Source organism: Perissodus microlepis, chromosome 14, assembly GCF_051167445.1.
Source record: "Perissodus microlepis isolate ML-2025 ecotype Zambia chromosome 14, ASM5116744v1, whole genome shotgun sequence".
Taxonomy (NCBI): domain Eukaryota; kingdom Metazoa; phylum Chordata; class Actinopteri; order Cichliformes; family Cichlidae; genus Perissodus; species Perissodus microlepis.
In genome coordinates, this window is record NC_140474.1 from 2407149 (window position 1) to 2425175 (window position 18027).

The window sequence follows — 18027 nt, forward strand, 5'->3', positions numbered from 1 at the left end:
CTTTGACTCCCGGCCGTACGGTGCTCACAGACAGACTGCATCATAGTGAGTCTGTACCAGCCCCGCGCAGAAGGTGACTCATCCCAGCTGCTTCATGTGCCTAAAATGTATTATTATCGACAATGCTCAACTTAACTCACAGCTGCACAAACGCAACACATCTTGTTGGCCCTTTGAGTCTTCACTTGACCTTGACAAACTACACCACATCCACTCCCTTCGTTTAAACCTTTCCAAGATGCCGGCGTGACGATAGCGGTCGTTGCTCATGTTAAACGAAGACGGTCGTTTTCTCGTACCAGTCAGGAGCAGTGTAATCAAAATAGATTTTATTTTTTCTTCATCTTTTCATATTTCCCCAAGACCTCAGAGCAGAACGAGGCAATGACGGCAGATATGATATTTATAAAGTCGGGAACAATATTTTAAAAAGGGACGCTGGGGTGAGGTGGGCTGCACAGCTGGTTGCAGATGTGACTGTAGGTTAAATGAACATAAATAGATGTGTAGCAGGTCTGAACCAACACTGTGGTCGATTCCATTCTCTTTACTTCATTAGACCAAATTTTAATTATTTAAATACTTTCAGGAGACACGAGCTTCAGGACTCTTCTCAGTTTCCAGAACTTGTGGTGTTGAGTTTTTACGCAGTGGTGTGGTGGTGGATTGCCAAGCGGCTTGCAGAAGCAAATGTAGGTGGTCTTAAGCATCTTGGCTCAGTGTCCTTTATGATATTTGCCATTGATATGTCTAGAAGGAAGTCGGCTAAACCACCAGATGATGTGGGCTGGTACCAGATGAGATCAGCTGATCTGCCGAGCTTGACTTCGTGGCCTGCCTGAGTGAAGGTTATGCTTGATTGAATCAATTCGATTTTAAATGTTGCTGAAATGTGTGGCTGACTCCTACTTCCTGTGGCAAACATTGAGGACATCAGCATTTAAATGTATCATTTGACTAGTTTAGGGCTGCCACAAACGATTATTTTGATAGTCGACTAGTCACCGATTATTTTTGCGATTAGTCGATTAATCAGATCATCATCCATTGGACATAAAACGTACAGCTTATTGCACCAGCAGCATCTGCTCTTATATAACTATCATTAGCTTACAGCTTTAAGTGTTTAAGGTCTGTGCTAACTAAAAATAAAGACAAGATGATAGTTTATTAAATTTTAATGAAATTTGGAGATTGTTTCGGTGAAGTTTAATAAACTCCTTGCTATCTAAAATATAACGGGACACCGGAGTAAATTCTCCAGCATCTCACACTTCTGATGATCAGCTGTCTGCTCGATGTTTATTCAGCTGTGTAAAAACTATAACTTTAATCTCAGCCAAACCGATTTACTCAGGAACAAATAAAATACTAAAAAAAGCCAAACAATAATAATAACAATAACATTGTTAAGTTATCTCAGTGACTTATATATCATGTTTAACCTGAGTAGCGAAAGACGGCGGTGGGTTTGAAAACTATTTGCCGGGAGTCCGGTGTTCTCACGGCTCTAGTGAGCCTTGCCCCCGGTTAGCTATCGAGCTAGTGGGTAACAGACGTCTCCGAAAACGTCGGAGCGCTTTTGAAAATATGTGGTGTCTTGATAAACTGAGCAGATATTTGAGGTTTACACAGCTACATTCTCGCCTGAAAATATGTTAAACGTTTATTTTGTGACCCAGAAAGAATAATAAGAGTAATATTAAAACTACCTAGCCGCCGCCATTGTTGGAAACTGAGCTGGGCTGCGCAGGGATAGCTCAGCAGGTAGAGTGGTGGCCCCATGATCGGAAGGTCGGGGGTTCGACTCCACTGAACGGCTACCCTGAGGTACCCCTGAGCAAGGTACCGTCCTTACACACTGCTCCCCGGGCGCTGCATTGGTGGCTGCCCACTGCTTCACTGGGTGAATGGGTTAAATGCAGAGGAACTATTTCCCTATGGGGACTAACACATACACACACACTTTACACTTTACTTTACACACTTTTTGCTATGAATTCTGGGACACAGCTTCTTCTTCTTCTTCGGGGTTTAACGGCAGCTGTCATCCTTGTACATGCAGTGCTGCCATCTTCTGTTTCAGTCCGTTATTACACTCTTAAATCCTACTACTTATTCCTGCGTCTTTTGTGATCTTACAAAGCTTCAAACGACGCGTCGACTATTAAATCAGTCGTCGACGATTTTGATAGTCGACGTAATCGTGACTAGTCGACTAATCATGGCAGCCCTAGACTAGTTATGGGGACATGTGCTCTGTTACAATAAATAAAAATGGTGAATTTGGGTCTAACAATCAGAAAGATGAATATAAAGCTGGGAGAGATGAAGACTGACAAACAGGTTGGAGGGAAAAGATCAAGTCAGAGATGGAGAGACAGATGGAGACATGGGAAGGTGAACGAGAACAAACGTGATACAAAAGATGCCGAAAGAAGAAGCTGGCATCACAAAAGACACGAAGGCAAAAACGAGACGGTGACGGCAGGAGAGACGGAAAGAGTGAAATGAATAACTGAATGTGGCTGAGAGGAAAAAGGAAGGAGGATGAACAAAAGTGAAAAGGAAGCAACAGAAGAGAACACCGCATGAAAGGAGAGGCAAAAACACCCAAAGACAAAGATTTAATGAGAGGGAGAGAATAAAGACGAGTGCAAGAAGAGAGGAAAACAAACGAGAACGAAAGAGACAGACGAGAAAAAACCAGACAGACGGAGGTGAATGGTAAGAGGCAAACGAACAGAAAGAGACGATTCACAATCAGCCCATGTCTGCGCCACTCCTCCTCCTCCTCCTCCTCCCCTTCCTCGCTCCCTCCCTCCATTTTGTCGTCGTCCTCTGTCTGATGCTGTTCCAACACCTCGGGGCTTCAGCCTCACATCCACCATCCAACACGCTAATGCTCCTCTGCTGCAGCGTAATCAGACGCCAGCAAGAAACACAACAAAAACACAATCCATCCAAAATAAAGAGCGACTGAAACAAAGCCCCGGCTCGTCTCGTGTGGGCGAACGTGCCTCAAACATCGAGGTAGAACCCAGCAGAAAGTTGGATCAACTGATGCTATAATGTCTGTTTAAAGCTGCAGTGATGAGGATTTCTATTCTCCTGTGTCGCCGTGCGATTAATCCTTAAATCCCGTTTAATGAATCCGTGGTTGAGATGATCGGTCACCTCTAATTCACAGCAGAGCAACTTTTTCTCACCGGTCCTGTTTTATTTAAAGCACTTGTCCGCTCTCTGAAGGCCTTGGCTGAATACTGATGTTCAGTGTTCTTTGAATCAGTTTATTAAAAATGTAAAGAACGGTCTGTTAGGTTATGTCAGTTTTGAAGCTCAGCGTTACGGCAAATGAGGAGCGTGAGACGAGTTTCAGACTTTGTTAGAAGCTTTAAAGACGGGATTGAAACGGCTTTCAGATGCAGACATGAAGGGTTAGGGTTACCCCTCTCTGGTCTGCTTAAACAATCAATAAATAACAATTAATGTGTGGCCCAGGTGTGCCCCACATCTGCATTTCTGGTAAGTATTGAGACCTTTGTGCCAGACCTCACTCACGCAGGTAGATCCTGTAAACTATCAAGTCCAGCTCCTGACTTTTTAGGGCTTGTCGGACCCTCGTGATACCTGCTGTATTCCAGCTCATGAAATCTAGGGTAGGGGTACGTACCATAACCTCACGTCATGTCACAAAACACATAAATAACCCGGTAGCCTAGAACACAAAACCAGTGGCTGACACTACTACTCTTTGTTTAAAGATGAGTCCGGTGGATTTGATTCGATCCAAAGAACATCCCTAAAATCCCACAGGTCTGATTCTTTGGTAGATTTTGTAAGACTCACTTAAATGATTAATAATGATCAATATTAAAGTGAAAACAGCCAAAACAAAGCAGCCTGCAATGGAAAAACAGATGGTGGTGCCAGCGTCCATCAGTCTGTACGACTTGTTGTACTTTGGCATAAATCAGCAGCGCATCAATGAAATTATTCTATTTTTCATCCTGTAAAAACACGGAACTGAAATGACATATCGAAGTAAACGCGAGTCGACGTTTGCTTGGGAAGTATTTTGATGAAACCAAGCCCATCGGCGTCTGAATTATTGATAAGCAGAATATTTGATCAAGAGCTTCTTAATCTCTGTCCAAACTCAGCTGCTAATGTGATGTTTCCAAACAGTCTGAGCGAACGCGTCGCCAGATGACTGAAAGCAAACAAACCAATTATTGGAAGAACGGGACCAAGATGGCTGATATTTGACAAACCGTGATGAAGTCCAGTGAGCTGGAGTTAAATCAGTCAGCTCCAGCTGGGGGGGGGATAGTATAAAGGTGAATGCATGTGCTGAGCGTCATGTGGCTGCTAGCCTAATTTGTGTTTATTTCGGCTAAATGACGCAGTGATTTTAATATTGTGTGATAGCGGAGGTGTATGTGTTTCTATCCCTAGGCTACAACCTTCAGGGGCTCAGAAACCAGCCACATGGTCACATTTATTTCTGCCAGTGCTTTTATTTTGTCTCTTGGATTTTAACTCTAATGTTGCTGCTTTTTCCAGTCACTTCATATAATTTGTGTATATTTTTTGTTTTTATTAAATGCTGCCCTTCTTTAAAACGCACCAAATAAATGAATAATAGCCAGTCAGGCCCATTCGTGTGCTTGACATTGGTAAAGGTGAAAAAATATTCACCATTTGAGCTTCCAGATTCAATAACTCAGACATGAAATGATACAAAACCTCTTTCTGACGGCGGTAAAGTCCAGTACAGCATGAAAAACACGAGTAAGAAGTGACCATTGTGGCTAAGGCAGCCACGGCTATAAAAGTATTTATTCAAATATATTTTTGCATAATTCAGGGCAGTTTTTATTGCCCGACTGTACGGCCCAACCCCACAGCTGCACACACAGTCTGGTGTCAAGCTTCCTAGCTGGATAATTTTGATGTCGATTGTTACAGCTTGGACATCATAGTCAGACTTCCAGGTCTGAGGCTGGAACAAGGCTGATTGCTCCCTCTTGGTTAAGGAGTTGTTGTCCCAAGCAAGGAGCTGAAGTATCCTGAGTTCTTGTTAATGAGCGATGGGAAAGGTGCAAGACCGACGTACTGATGTGCCGTCCGACGTTCGCAGTCAGTATATTTGTGGCAACAAGAGAACTGAGCTGAGCTCACACGACCACCAGCTGTGGGTCGCGGCCAAAAGAGTATAATCTCAGCTAAGAGTGGAAGAAAGGAGCTTCCTCTGAAGGGCGTGAAGGTGACTCTGATGAAGGAGATGGCGAGAGGAGATCCGGGCATCTCTGCTGAGACTGCTGCAAGCAGCAAAGAAATGATGCATGGATGGAGCACTTCGACGCCGTCCTCTGTCGCCACAATCTTTTATTACAACAATTCGTTTAGCAAAAAAGGGCTTTTATCACCTGCCCTCACCAAACCTTTAAAGCGTCAACACTGGCAGGCGTGAATATATAAATGAGTGAGTCGGTCAGCCCGGGAGACAGCACTTTGGGGCGAAGCCACATAATGTTGGTATCAAATGTCACAGCGAAGAGGGCAAAGATAACGCGTCATTTAGATGTGGCACTATGTCGCAGGGAGCTCTTTGCTCTTCCCACAGATTTCCTTTCGTTCGTATTTCCTCCGAGCAATGTCAGCGAGGTCTGTCGCAGGTGTGCAAATGTGCACACATCACTCAGTAACTGCTCTCTGTGATTGCCGTCCGTGATATCTGAGAGCCCTCGTGGTTTTTTGCTGCATTGTTTTGTTTCTAGTTATTGTTTCTGCGTAATGACGGGGTTTCACTTTTTGTGTGCGCAGGTATGGCAGCAGTTTATGTCATTCACTCTAGAGTAAGATGGTTGTAACAACGTGCAAAGGTAAAAGCAGTGCTGTAAAATTAGTGATTGGGGTGGCCGGGTAAACCGAGCGTCTAACACAAGAAACGCTTCGTATCGTCCTCACCGGGATTTATTTATGTAAATCCAAATCTTTACTACAGAGGTGTTGAACAACAAATCAGACGGCGTGTAAATCTGCCTCTCGCGCCGCTCAGTTATCACGGGATAATGAGCGCAAGTCATCCGTCCCATCAGCAAGCCAGAAAGACAGGCAGTCGACCAGTAAGCCATCCAGTTGGCCGGTCAGTCAGTTGTGGCAACAGCATAGTGTGAGATTATCTGGAGCATGTGATGTATGTGTTTACACCTCGCTCCCTCCGTCTGCCTCTCTGTGTGATTGTCTCTCCACCTGAGTGCCTCTCCATCGGCATCTGACTCACTCTTTTCACCTTCTCCTCTGAGAGTGTGCGACTGTGCGCACTAAACGTCTGGACTCTCAGAGCTGAAAATTACTCTGCGTTGGCACTCGTGCGCGCGCGTGTGTGAGTGTGTGTGTGTGTGTGAGTGTGTGTGTGAGTCATTGATCTGCTGATTCATTCATTAAACTGTCAAAATGTGTTACAACCGAGGAATGTTTGGAAGCAGCAGTCTGGTCGTGTTTTATAGTTTTCCTCAATGAAAACAAACCACACCAGCAGCACACTGATCTCACCAGCAGGTGTTTTATGTGCGTCTCTCAGAACAAGACAGACAGTGTCTAATTGGTGCCACGTACCAAACTTATAAAATACACGATGATTACCCAAAATGTACTTTTGCTGAGTCAGTGCTTGTGTTCTTATACATCATAAAGAACACAAGTGGTGTCAATTTATGATTGAAGCTAACATCCCGTCCCACTCTCCGGTGATGCTGATGGCTGATGGGGTTGTAAAAAAAATAAATCGTGCTGAACGACAACAAGCAAAGCAACAAGTGCGTTACAAGAACCTGCGAGCGCGACACCGGGGCCTTCCACTTCTGTGTAGGTTTTGCATTTCATCCTTTTCAAGGTGTGTTGCGTGTATTTATATCTTTGGGTGGATCAAAAATTGCAAGTTTACTGTACTTATAGGGACCAAAATCCAAGTCGCACAAGTTGAAGGAATTTTTGAGACAAAATATGTGGTTTTAGTGTCAGGGTTACAGTTAGGCTATGGTTAGGTTAGTGTGTGTGTGTCTGATTAGGAAACATGCCTGTATTTTGTGTCCTGCTGAGATTCCTTATCATGTTACACTTCATTCCTCATTCGGTGCACAGTCCAGACCAGACTCGTTGAGCGCCTATGGTGTTGCTTCAGACTATTAACCATCTGTCTCTCGCTCTCTCTCCCTTTTTTTCCTCCTGCAGGAGTTTGGAGGTCTAGTAGGATGCTGAGTATCTTTCCTCCTCGCCACTGCTCTCAACCCTGCTCTCCATGACCTGAGAGCGCCACCACAGCGGGAGGAACGAAACACTAGAGAGAGAGAGAGAGAGGAAGAGGAGGACAGAAGGCCAGGGAAGAAAGGCAGGCCGGAAGGAAGAGACTTTTTTTGTTGTTATTGTTTGGTTTCCCTTTCTGAGATGGCGGCAACGGAGGCCAGCACAGCACCAGTGGTCCAGGAAGATGGAAAAAGCACCGAAAATAAGCCAGCAGAGGTGGAGCAAGCGGCCAAAAACGCCACCACGAGCTCAGAGACTGTCAAAGACGAGGCTGTCGATAAAGACGGCACAGCCGTCAACAGCGAGGTTGTCGAAAACAAAGAGACTGTGAATAACGACACAGCGGTGGCGGACACAGTGGGAACTGAGGAGGGGGGAGCCGCGGCGGCAGGCGAGGATGCGCCGCCGCCTCAGAGCTCCGAAAACACCACTTCCTCTGAACCCAAGACCTCGTTCCTGGACTCCTTCCTCAACAAGAGTGGCCTGGGAAAGGTGATGGGTGGAAGGAAGAAGAAAGAGCAGAGCGCCCCCGCGGCTGGAGGCGAGGAGGGCGCGGCTGAAGGAGGGGAGAAAGAGGCCGACAAAGGAGGGGAGGAAGCTGCAGCAGCAGCACCGGAGGGAGGAGCAGAAGGAGGTGCAGAAGGTGAGGCGGCGACAGAGAAGGCTGCAGAAAATGGAGAGAAGGAAGACGAGAAGAAAGCGGAGAAGAGCAAACCAGCGGAGGCGAAATCCACAGTTCGAGATTTGATCAGGAAGCCTGTGGCGAGAATCTTCTCCCATCGCAGCACTGAGAAGAAGGAGGGCGCCGCTGCAGAGCCCCAGAAACCAGTAAAGGTCCGGTCCAAGTCTCTGGACCGGCTGGAAGATCCCGAAGCACTTAACACCACTGCAGACTCCATCGTAGAGGAAGGAGGAGCAGCGGGAGGTGCAGAAGGGGAACAGAAAGCCTCGGCCTCGTCAGCAACCACTAAGCACATGAAGCGCTGGCACTCCTTCAAGAAGCTCATGGCTCAGAAGGCACACAAGAAGACTGGAGGAGGTGAGGATGGGAAAGAGGAAGGAGCAGAGGGAGAAGGAGGTGGCGGAGACTCCTCCACACTTGACTCCAAAGAGTCAGGCCAGAAGAGGTGGAAGCTCAAACGCTCCTGGACCTTCCAGGGCTTGAAGAGGGACACCTCCATGTCCGGCATCAGCGGCAAGGCCAAGGGCTCCGACAAAGACTCCGCTGAAAACGCCAAGCCCGAGGAGCCTGCAGGAGGAGCTGAGGGAGGAGAGGAAGCAGCTAAGGCAGAGGGAGGAGCAGAGGAGGGCAAGACAGAGGGAGGGGAGGAGAAGGAGAAAGCAGAGGGAGGTGAGGAGGAGAAGGCGGTAGCAGCAGGTGGAACGGTGACACAACACGCCAACGAGATCTGGACCTCCTTCAAGAAGCGGGTCATCCCCAAGAGCAAACGCACCAACACGGAGTGCCACCCCGGAGGCGAGGAGGAGGCGCCTGCGGCCGCGGCCTCGGGTGAGTCAGCGCAGAGTCGAGCGCGTGAACATAACTGGTCTTTACGAAGTCTTCATCTGACCTCAGTCACCCTGACGTCAGCCAGCCAAAGCAGTCGCAACCGTCTTTATCCAGGCTGTCTGTGAAGCACGTGCAGGTCCAGTGGCTGCAGGTGTGTAACCACATTCTGCAGGTATGTGGGCGTTAATGTGGGAGGAGCCAAGGCTGATAACGTTAGCCACACTCGGCAGACTCTTGCTTTAATTTAGGCTTGTTTTACTCATAAATGCAGCCTTTTAACGGCTTCAACTCTGCACATCAAGATGTTCTTCTAAAGGACAGGGTGTGGGCATCCGTACGTGACGAGTGACCATGTTGGTGGTGGTTACGCTCATCAGCTCTTGAAACTTTAGAGGTTCCTCTTTAAAATCCCTCCATCCATCCATTCGCTTCTGCTCATCCAGTTTTTAAAATTATAACCAAATGAAACTCATTTAATATCTCGCCAATTATCACATGACCTGCACTGGGGGTTTGGCCTTTAGATTGAGAATCGCTGCACTTTGGGCGTCGTCATTTCCAGTCGTCATGATCTTTTGGAGGAAGTTAAAGCGAGCAGAGATGTATTAAGAGTCTGACTGCAGGTCTTAAGCGTTGCTGTGTTTTTGTCAGCGCCACAGTTGGACACCGTTTAAAAATTCAGCTTCTGAAGCCGGCAGCTTGTTTGCACTCGTTTCAGTCTGTCGCTGTCCACCAAGGACACGCAGGAGTTAAAGGCTTGCTAACTCTGGGGGAGGTAATGTAATGGAACATTGTCCCAAATAAAATATTCAACGGGTGATGTGAAATTCAAATTACAGCATAACTTAGGTCAACAGAAGAGACTAAATTAAGCTTTACTTTCTGCTCTTTCTGCACACAAAAACACAGCAGAGTGAAAATGAGAGATTTGTTTCTTTAATGGCTCAGAAAATATTCCACCTTCTTTGGTTCAGAGTTGAAATTTCATGTTGTAATTTTAAAAATCTCAAGTTTGTTCTTGTTTTTTTGCTTTAAAATAAGAAAAACTTTATTCATTGGGAAACATGGCAGCTCAAATATTCACCACAACCTGAAAAAAACTTAAATAACATGATGTCATTGTTATCCAAAAGGGCTTATTCCTGTTCCTGCCTTTCACAATAAAAGACCTCAACAGAAACAGTGTAATGATCCTTAATAGGGATGGGTATCGTTTAGGTTTTATCCGATACCGGTGCCAAACCGGTACTTTTGAAACGGTGCCGGTGCTTAAACGGTGCTCAAACCGGTGCTTAAAGAATGGAGAACACAAAATTGGTCCAAAAACCTCTCATGTTCAGCTGTTTTTTTGTAAAAAGATAACAATGTTAGCCTTTTCTGCAGCTATGGGGCATATATGGTATCACTCTTGGCTGGAAGCAGTGCTTAAACAATGGAAAAAACACAAACTTTGTCCAAAAACCTCTCATGTTTAACTGTTTTCCACTTTTTCTTTGGTCATTTTAGCCTTTTTGGCCAGGGTGAAGGGAGCATCTGCCATCAAACAAGAAGACAGCCGCATGTAACTATGATGATGTTTGCTAGTTCCCCTTACATGCATTAATGTAATAACGTGGTTAGCCTACTCAACGTAAATTACACACGAACAACATTAAGCTACTCACGCAGAGAAGAACGGCTGCTGCTGCATCATCATCATCATCATTTCTGCTACACTGGCAGGGCTAGCGGCCAGGACTCTCCTCTTCGGGTTTTTGGGGGATGTTGCTAACTCCGGGTCCGATAACAGGCACCACACCCGCAGTAGATGCGCTCGGTGTGAGGTCTCGCAGCAAGCTATCAAATACGGCGCATTTCTCGGCTTTAAAAAAAAACGCTATGCGTCGCCAGGTGTTTCATCAGATTTGAGGTGTTACCTCCTTTGACAGTATCACAGTATCAGCTTAAAGCACTTGTTGCAGGCTGCTGAGTTTGCATATTTTGCTGTGAAGTACAGCCAGACTTTTGACCGCTTGGCCTTGGGCATTTTTAATCTGTAGCTCTGCTCTAAAAGAACGTACGTACCTGGACCCGCCTACTATCCTCGGAAAGGTAAAATGATTGGCTAGAATCTAAAGTGTATCACAGCTCAGGAAAAAAAAAGCACCGAAATGTGCGCTGCTTTTCGGTCTGGTTACTACCGTTTATGTCAGAACCCCCGGTACCCATCCCTAATCCTTAACGTAGAAGAAGGAAAATCTTAAAAAAGAAACCAAACTACAGAAATATCAGAAGCACTTTACAAAATAGACTCGACAGCTTATCTTTGGTTTTACTACTTATCAACTGTTTTCTTAAAAAGCAAATGAACATTTGTCTGTTTGTTTGAAGAATGTGATTGAATGAATTTCATGAATGTTTGCCAAGTGTAAGAAAGGACCACATTAGCAAAATTAATGAAATCATAAAACAAGAAGAAAGAGAAGAAAGGGATGTATTTGATAAGACGTGATATGATAAGGACTTACAGCCTTCAGTGTAATTAGATTAAATGTTGGCACCGCGCTGGGTGAGCAGCGGCGTGAATACGATAACGTGAGAATGAGGCTACGTGGGATTTTTACATTGATGCCGTAGGTGGAGCTACTACAAATCTCGGACAAGTTAGAGGCTTAGAGATCTGGACCTCAAGGACGAGGTCAGACTCTAATAATTTTGTTTTTAGTAATATAAATATTTGCTAACACTTGATAAACACTTCTTCCACTCACCCGCTGTAATCCTGTGCGACTAATTGATGCACAACCTGATGAACTTTAACCTCAAATGCTTTTTTCCACTCCAGGTGAGGAAGGCGCCACAGAGGACGGCAAAGACGGAAAGTCGGCCAAAGCCAAGCGCTCACATTTTGGCCGTGCGGTTTCCCTGAAGAACTTCATCATGCGGAAGGGCAAGTCCACCAGTGTGGACACGGGCGAGGGCACCAAGGAGGAGGAGGCCGCAGAGGGAGGAGAGGCAGCGGCGGCGACAGAGGAGGGAGGCGCTGACGGCGAAGCTTCCGCAGCGACCGCGGAGGCCAACGACAAAGATGCAGCGACAGCAGCTGAGAAGACACCAGCGGAGGAGAGTGGAGCGGAGGTGGCGAAGGAGCCGGAGAAGGAGCCGGAGAAGACGACGGCCGAAGCTCCGGTGACCAACGGGGAGAACGGCTGCTCCAACGGCACAGAGGAGGAGAACGCCACACATAATCACCAGGAGGAGGAGGAGGAAAAGACGACGGGGAGCAGCCCCATGAAGAAGAGCAAGGAGGCGGGAGGGGTGAAAGATGAGGCCAACGCCAAGATCATCAACGCCACGGCGGCCGTGAACAGCGGTGAGTTAGAGCACGCCGACCGGGACTCTGACGAGCCTCAGAACAGCAGCAGCAGCAAAGACGGAGAAGCTAACGGCAAACGGCAAGAAGCGCTAACAAACGATAGCAATAAACGCGCCGCACACAGGGACCGCCAGACGCAGATAGCATTAGCTGTTAGCGGGGAGAAGGGGGAAGGGCAGGGGGTGGCGGAGTCTCCGCAGAATGGAGGTTGTCACGATGCTGAAGATTCACATGACCAGAGAGAGGAGGGTGAGGAGGAGGAAATGAGGAAGAGGGATCTAAGAGAGGCGGCCGTGGTCATTGTTCAAAACGTGATGTCAGCAGCAACCGACCAATTAGAGAAGGAGCTGTGTGTGGACAATGGGTTAAACGGGTGCTATGATGCCGACGCCAGATACTAGGAACACACACGCGCGTGATACAGTGAAATGTGACAATGTAAAGTAACACACACGTTAGCACAGATTAGCACAGACGTGGCGATCATGGAGCTCTGAGGGGAGGAGCCTATCTTTGTGCAACGACTGAAAGCAGGAGGAGGAGCAGTCTCCTCAAATGTCACAAATACAAAAAAATCAGATTCAGAATGAAAACAAATGAAAAGCAGGAAAACAGCTGCCTGCAGAGAAGCGGCGAGATCCATGAACTCAACAGCTGACGCCTACAGGCGCTCCAGAGTTTAGCACTGAGATGTATGCTGAACTCTGTCTGCGGCCGAGGTGACTTAACAAACATGCAGTTGCTGAATTTGAAACAGGATTTCCTTTGAACTTTGAAATTCAATAAGAAGACACGATTTGAAAGAGTTGAATCTAATTTATTTAGACTCAGATGAAGCTCCACAGCAGGTCAGAGTCCTGGTGAAAGATTGGCCTGGAGCAGAGTCATGAAGACCTGGCTGAGTTTAATAGTGTGGTCAGAAGAGATGATGTATAGTCTAGCAGCCCAAACACCTGAGAGCGCAGGTAGATGAGTGAATACAGATGTTTCTTACTGAACCTGTACAATAAGAGGTTAAAGAGCTGGAGGTGGCTGTTTGAAGCCCCAATCCAACCAGCTGCTGGCCTCCGCGGTGACAGAGACCTGCACCGCAGCCGGGGTAAAATCTAGCTTATGGTCACCGTTTGCGTTACACTCTATGATATCACCACAGCCCTGTTACACTGGTGCTCGACTCACTGCAGTCTCCTGCTGAAATACAGGTGTGACGGCAAACTGGAGCTGCTGATTTTGGGACTGATGGTTCAAAGCTGTTTGAAAGCTTACCGTTTCACCCCGCCTGCATTCAGTCGTTAAGCTAAGCTAGGCTAACCGTGACCAGCTCCATATTCAGCCCACGCACTGACTGACGCTGTTTACCTGTACGTTGAAAGGTGCACGCACAGAACCACACACTGTATTTATAGGCATGCCAGCTTTTCTGGGCGATCGCTCGGTAAACATAACGCAGTTCTTCCTGAATCCCTTTAAGTAAGTCGTAGAGTAGATGTTTGCTCAGCAGCGAATCGCCTGCGAGTGTTCAGCAGAGAGAGAGTTCATGCACAGATGAGCAGCAAAAAGCCATCAACAGTGACCGGGACTCAGCTGGCGAGCGCGGGAGGAAGCCGGCTGCTCGTGGACTTGTATGAAAATGTAAATATCAGATCATCTGCTCTGCGGCACATCCCGTTAGAGCTAATTTGATGTTGAAGTCGCTTTGGTAGGTTTTGACCCACACACGAGAGGATCGAGGACAGGCACGAGGAAGTGTGACGATGGAGGTGAAATTTAGCATCTCCTGACATTTGGAGCCTTTTCTCTTCTTTACGTGGGGGCGGTCTGCTCCGTGGACTTGCTCTTTTCCTTCCTGTTCCCACCACTTGCCCCGTTCCCACCAGGGAGCCGGCAGGAGCTGCTGGACGCTGAGCAGTAGGAGGTGAAGTGCCTGCGAACCAGAAGGTGCTCTGTTTCCTCCTCCATTATTTATCACTTCCAGCCTCCTCTTCATTCAAGCGCTACGTGAGGCTCGGTGTCCAGCGAGCGGCTCGCTTTGATCTCTTGCAGCCCGGCAGATGCTCGCAGAGAGGATCGCAGCTCCTCCTGCTGCTGCTGTGCAGTTCACGGGGAGTCTCTTTGAAGCCCCAAGTCTTTTGCTAAAATGAGCTCGGTTTAACGCCCAGTGTTTAGGACAGTGTGCCGAGCTGTCTGCGACACCAGCAGCTGGGCTCTGCTGAAACGCTCAGTAAAGGGTTTTTATTTGGTGGCACAAAGAACCAGCATGGAAATAAATGCAATACCAAAACAGATGAAAATTTCAGCTCTGATAATTAGTTCAGATTTTTGGATGAAGCATCTAAAATTTCACTCAGCAAAACTGGAGCTCAGACTTCATGGACCGTCTGCTAGCATGAATGACCTCACAGCAGCCGTATTATTGGTCACATGATGCCATTAAAAATACTCCAAAAGGCTCCGACAGCACAAACGCGACCCAGAGGTCCAGTTCAGGGACTCCAGTTAGCTGAGGTGAAGCCTAGCAGACCACTAGCACCTACAGCCACCTGTGTCACCGTCCACCTGTCAGTCAAAGAGGCCACGCCCCTAACCCCTAATTGGTGGTGAGACCAGTGTCTGTATCAGGCTGTGAACGGGCTTCTTTCTGATGTAAAGTTGCACATTTTAACACCGACTCTGTTTTTGGCACTTCGGTGCTGTGCTTTCAGTTTCCAGCCCTCTAATTGGCTGCTTGGTTGACATACTGGTGGAGCTTCCAACTGAAAATGCTGCAGCAATTTGGCAGCTTTTTAAGGCTCAGTGTGTGATGAGCAGAGAAGGTGAGAGGTTTGGAAACCAAATAAATGATGTGGCACAGCTCTTGGAGAAAGACTCAGATGTCTTTACATCTGTAGTAACAGAATTACCATGTTTGTGCATTTAAACCTCCTTTCTTCTCCGGCCAGTACAGAGTTGGTTTCTCTGTTATGTTCCATATGGATGCTGTGCAAGTCCAAGCTGCCGAAATGATCGATAACGCAGGAAGATTAATTTGTGGAAACTCTCAAGTTCAGTGCATGAAGTGTTATTGTAACCGTCACTGCATTGATAATATAAAAACGCATCTTTTGGGTCTGAAGGGAAGCCAGTGCACAAGTGCCTTAAAGCCGCATTCTTTCTGCAGGGGGCTGCAGCTCACACTTTGGGAATCAGTGATGCAGAAATGTTTTAAAAGCCTTTTAACGTTGGCAAAATAAAGCAAGGAGTTAATTTAGTAAATTATGGCCACGTTGGACTCAGAAAAGGATGTTAATCCAATGAGCTTGCAGCGTGCTTCAGTTTGTGTGCTCACTCATCACATCCGGTCTCAAAACGCAGAGGTGGCGACGGTGAAAAACGTCTCGAGGCGTTAAACAGGACTTGATGTGCTCAGTCCGTCTTTCGTATGTGTGCTGGATTCGGATCAGATTGGATACCGTGCTGACTCGCGGCTCCATCTTGTGGTTCAAACTGGAATTACATGAAAACGTGATCGCACAAGCTCCTGTGCATCCTGCTGGTAGTTTTACACGAATCACGTTTAAGGCACCGGTTTTGTCACAGCGCTTCGACCTCTGACCTCGATCCTCCGGTGGCTTCTAGCTCTCACTAGCTGTAGCTGAGACAGCAACGGGAGAGAAAAGCTGGGTATGGACAGACTTTCCTCCCTCGCTCGCTCTCGGAGGTTTTTCTGTGTGAGCGAGGCAAAGACAGACTGCAGTGGGTGGTCGGGCTTATTTACTAGAGGGCAAATCTCCTCCTCAAGGTCAAGAGCACAAAGAGCACAAGCACAGGTAGAGTAGCTGTCACGTGATCCTCCATGATGTGACGACTCATTGTTGTCCTCGTCAGCTGTCGTTGTGTTGTGTTGTTCTGCTCTGTGTGCGTCCTGTCAGACCAACCTCCTCGTACTAAACCACTGAACACACGTGCAGCATTTAACCCTTTTATGTGACTGTTGCTTCTTCTTTTTTCCAATTTTTTAATCCTTTTTTTCGATCTCTTCTGTTATCATTTACCAGACAAAAAGGCGGGAAACGTGTGAGGCCACACAAAGAGGATTAGAACTGCCCGGGATTCGCTGAGCAAGGAGCTCTGAGCCCCACCCCCCCAACTCCTCCACTTTCTTGTCCTCTTATTTCCTCCCCGTCCTCCTCCTCTCTCCCTTCATCCCTCCCAATAAATGGAGTAATCACATGTTATCAAACCAACATGGTGAGAAACGAGAGACGGAGAGAAAGATGCAATTCATGTAGATGAGAAGAAAAATGATTACTCGGAAAGCAATAATTCAAGCCCTTCTTTTTGTCCATCCATCCTTCATCCACCCATCCGTCATCCATCCACCCCTCTGTCCGATACAAACATCCAGTCTTTTCTTTTCTTAATCCTTTCTTTGCTTGTCTGTGAGATTTTATATTGTCTACGAGAGAAAATGAAGAATAAAAAATGAAAATCGAGACATTCCACTTTCCTCCCCCTTCTCTTCCCGAAGCTCTACCGACTCCTGATTGGTGGATTACATAAAAAAAAAAAAAGAGAGAGAGAGAGAAAAAGACTTAGTTTTATATCGACGGCCATTTTGGTTTGTAGTCCCCCCTCTCCTCCTCCTCCTCCTCCTCTTCCTCCTCCTCTTCTTCTTCTTCCTCCCCATCTTTGCCCCCCGTAGATATTTGACAGTACAGCAGGACCATGTTGCTTCCATATATAAACCGCCCCAGGACTGCCACTTCCCCACCAACACTGCAATGTCTTCAGCTCTGTGTGTTTAATGTTTTTAGACTGTTATATTGTGTACATGAATTTAAAACAAAGAAAAAAAAGAAAAAAAAAGAAAATCCATCATTGAATATTGAAGTCAAACTGTTTCTTTTTGTTTGTTTGTTTTGTTCCCGTTTGGTTTAAATTCTTCTTTTGTTTTTATTTTTTAAAAACATCTTCTCACTGTTACCGACGATTATGCTGTAATTAAAATAATAATAATAATAATGATGTTTTGTTGGTCCAAGTTTTCACATGTCCGCTAGCAAATTGTCAAGAAAAGAAATAGTACAATAAAGACTAAAATCTAACAACTAAACTGCAGGTTTCTATTTTTATCTGCACGCCTGAAGGCTCCTATGGTTTGAGGGGAGGGCGGGGCGATATGCTGAAATATGATTGGGCGCTCGTTAATCTGCATATCGATAATCTCATCCTTTTACGTAACGGGTGGAATAATACGAGATTTCTTTGTATTAAAGTAGATCTGCGTGTATTATCTGGCAGCAGGCGGCTGCTGCTTCCTGTGGACGGTCCAGGACGTCCGTATGCCGGACGCTGGTGTCGCACAGGTGGATCAAAACTTTATAAAGGACTTGGCGACCTCTGCAACATCTTCATTTTAAATAAAGGATCACGTTTGTACAAGTAGAGTGAAAGCAGTCCACGCTGTCAGTAGCCATTTAGCGTATTCATTTTAGTTCTAGTTAATGAAGTTGTGCAAAGTTTAACTGTCACGTTCCCTCAGTTACACAGAAGGGCCTCATAGTGGCTGAAATCCAGGATGAAGCAAGAATGCAGATCATAAAATAATGTTTGTTCATGAACAACAGAAGCAGAATGAATGTGTTTTATATAAACGTGCTTAAACTCATCAGATACCTACACAACAGGTGAGGGCTTGCAGGACCTGATACCATCACACAACAGGAAACGGGCTAGTTCATGATCCTATCATTTGGGGCTTGATACCCATTCTCAGGGTGGAGGTGATGGCGCCTTCCCCCTGACCTGCCGCCCTGGCTCCTCCTTGCCGTAGCGTGATGTACCTCATCGATCTCTAGCCGTGAGAGCGGTC

General features: G+C 46.5%; 1 protein-coding gene across 1 annotated transcript in view; it reads left to right on the forward strand.

Annotated features, from left to right (window-relative positions):
• LOC146372851 (uncharacterized) overlaps positions 1-17268 on the forward strand; it is a 41293-nt gene extending 24025 nt beyond the window's left edge. Inside the window, exons 2-4 of the mRNA XM_084950658.1 lie at positions 7240-8821; positions 11646-12173; positions 16211-17268. Of these exons, the coding sequence (XP_084806784.1) occupies positions 7453-8821; positions 11646-12173; positions 16211-16233 (1920 nt within the window). The 5' untranslated portion in view covers positions 7240-7452 and the 3' untranslated portion in view covers positions 16234-17268. The remainder of the gene's footprint in view (positions 1-7239; positions 8822-11645; positions 12174-16210) is intronic.
• The last annotated feature ends 759 nt before the right edge of the window (positions 17269-18027 follow it).